Genomic DNA, 1,700 nt, shown 5'->3' with positions numbered 1-1,700 from the left:
TCCTGCGGGAATACCGAGCTGATGTGCTCCTGTCGGGGGTGACCGGGCTGGGAGTGGCTTTCCCTAAACCTTCCCTGTACGCAACCTACAGAGCACAAAGGAACTCGGTCACCGGGGCACAAAACCGGGCTCTAATTGGGTTAGACTCAATATCAGCCATTAGGAAAACGGGAAAAAAAAGTCAGGAAAAATAATATTAACGCAAAAAAAAAAAAAAATCCTATCAAATTGCAACACTGAAGATGTGACTTTTTAAAGGAAAAAATTAGAGGGTTAAATAAAAGCAGGCAGAGTGAGGTTATTCGGAATGCTCTCGTGTTAAGCATTCCAGCGGGAGGTTTGGGAATTTTTCCTGCGGGAATACCGAGCTGATGTGCTCCTGTCGGGGGTGACCGGCCTGGGAGTGGCTTTCCCTAAACCTTCCCTGTACGCAACCTACAGAGCACAAAGAAACTCTGTCACCGGGGCACAAAACCGGGCTTTTTTTGGGTTTAGACTCAACATCAGCCATTAGGAAAGGGATAAAAAAAGTCAGGAAAATAATATTAACGAGTTAAACTCCAAAAAAAAAAAAATGTTTAAAATTACAGCACTGAAGAGGCGACTTTTTAAAGGAAATAGAGAGTTAAATAAAAGCAGGCAGAGTGAGGTTATTCGGAATGCTCTGTGTCACGCCCTGTTAAGCACTCCAGCGGGAGGTTTGGGAATTTTTCCTGCGGGAATACCGAGCTGATGTGCTCCTGGTTGCGTTTGACTCGCTCCATCTCGGGGGTGATCGGCGTGGGGGTCGCCTGCCCCACGTTCTCTTTGTACAACACCTGCGGGACACACAACAGCGACCCGGCGGCTTAAAATCCCCCCGAAGCACGAGGTTCCGACAGAAATTATTATTTTTGTTACCAGATTGCAGAGAACTCAAAAGGTTTAGTGCTGCCAGGAGGGTGAGGAATGTGGGAAGAGAGGAAAGCTGGGATTTGGGGTTATGGAGCCGGGCTCTATCCAGGGCAGAGGCTCAGGAAGCACCTCTGGTCCTAAAAATCTGTTCAAGAAATGTTTATCTGAATTTTTTGGCCATATTTGAATCAATTCCTGACTTTTTTTTGAAAGTTTTGTTGCCTCAAATAAAGGTGTCAGGGATGGGTGTTTCCCCTGAAGTCAAATCCGCCTGAAAATCCAATGGAAGTTGAAACACCAAACACAGAGAGAAATCTGAATATCCCTAAAAAACCTGGACTTGTGGAAGTGTCCCTGCCCAGGGAATGAGCTTTGTGTGCCTTCCAACCCAAACATTCCCTGATCTCCACCAAGGGATCCAAACTCTTGAGATTATCTGGATAGAACCCACAAATTCACAAAGAAAATCATCAAAAAGACCTAAAATCCTGGATCACACCGTTAACACTGAAATAATCTGGGTTTAGAAAGAGCGATTAATGTGCAGAAAATAGAAATAAATCTCTTTTGAAATGAAAACCAGCTTTGAGTGGGAGTTAGGCTGTTACTGGATTAAGTTGCAGCGAAGGAAACCAGAAATTTTTGGGATGGTACCGAGCTAATGATCTCTTGATTGCGCTTGACTCTCTCCATCTCGGGGGTGATGGGGGTTGGGGTCACCTTCCCCACATTTTCCTTGTACAAAACCTACAGGATATAAGGGGGTATCCAAATGTCATTAAAAAGGAAAAAAAAAAACCAAAAAA

At 44.6% G+C, this 1,700-nt stretch overlaps 1 protein-coding gene across 1 annotated transcript in view; it reads right to left on the bottom strand.

Annotated features, from left to right (window-relative positions):
* Window positions 1-1,700, bottom strand: part of LOC130585868 (nebulin-like) — a 71,663-nt gene that overhangs the window by 6,717 nt on the left and 63,246 nt on the right. Inside the window, exons 80-81 of the mRNA XM_057386535.1 lie at window positions 1,549-1,641; window positions 726-818 (exon numbers count right to left, since the gene is read on the bottom strand). Of these exons, the coding sequence (XP_057242518.1) occupies window positions 726-818; window positions 1,549-1,641 (186 nt within the window). The remainder of the gene's footprint in view (window positions 1-725; window positions 819-1,548; window positions 1,642-1,700) is intronic.

This window comes from Malurus melanocephalus, unplaced genomic scaffold (assembly GCF_030028575.1).
Source record: "Malurus melanocephalus ecotype Western Australia unplaced genomic scaffold, MMel_1.1 scaffold_983, whole genome shotgun sequence".
NCBI classification, from domain to species: Eukaryota; Metazoa; Chordata; class Aves; order Passeriformes; family Maluridae; genus Malurus; species Malurus melanocephalus.
This window is presented reverse-complemented; position numbering and strand designations above follow the sequence as displayed.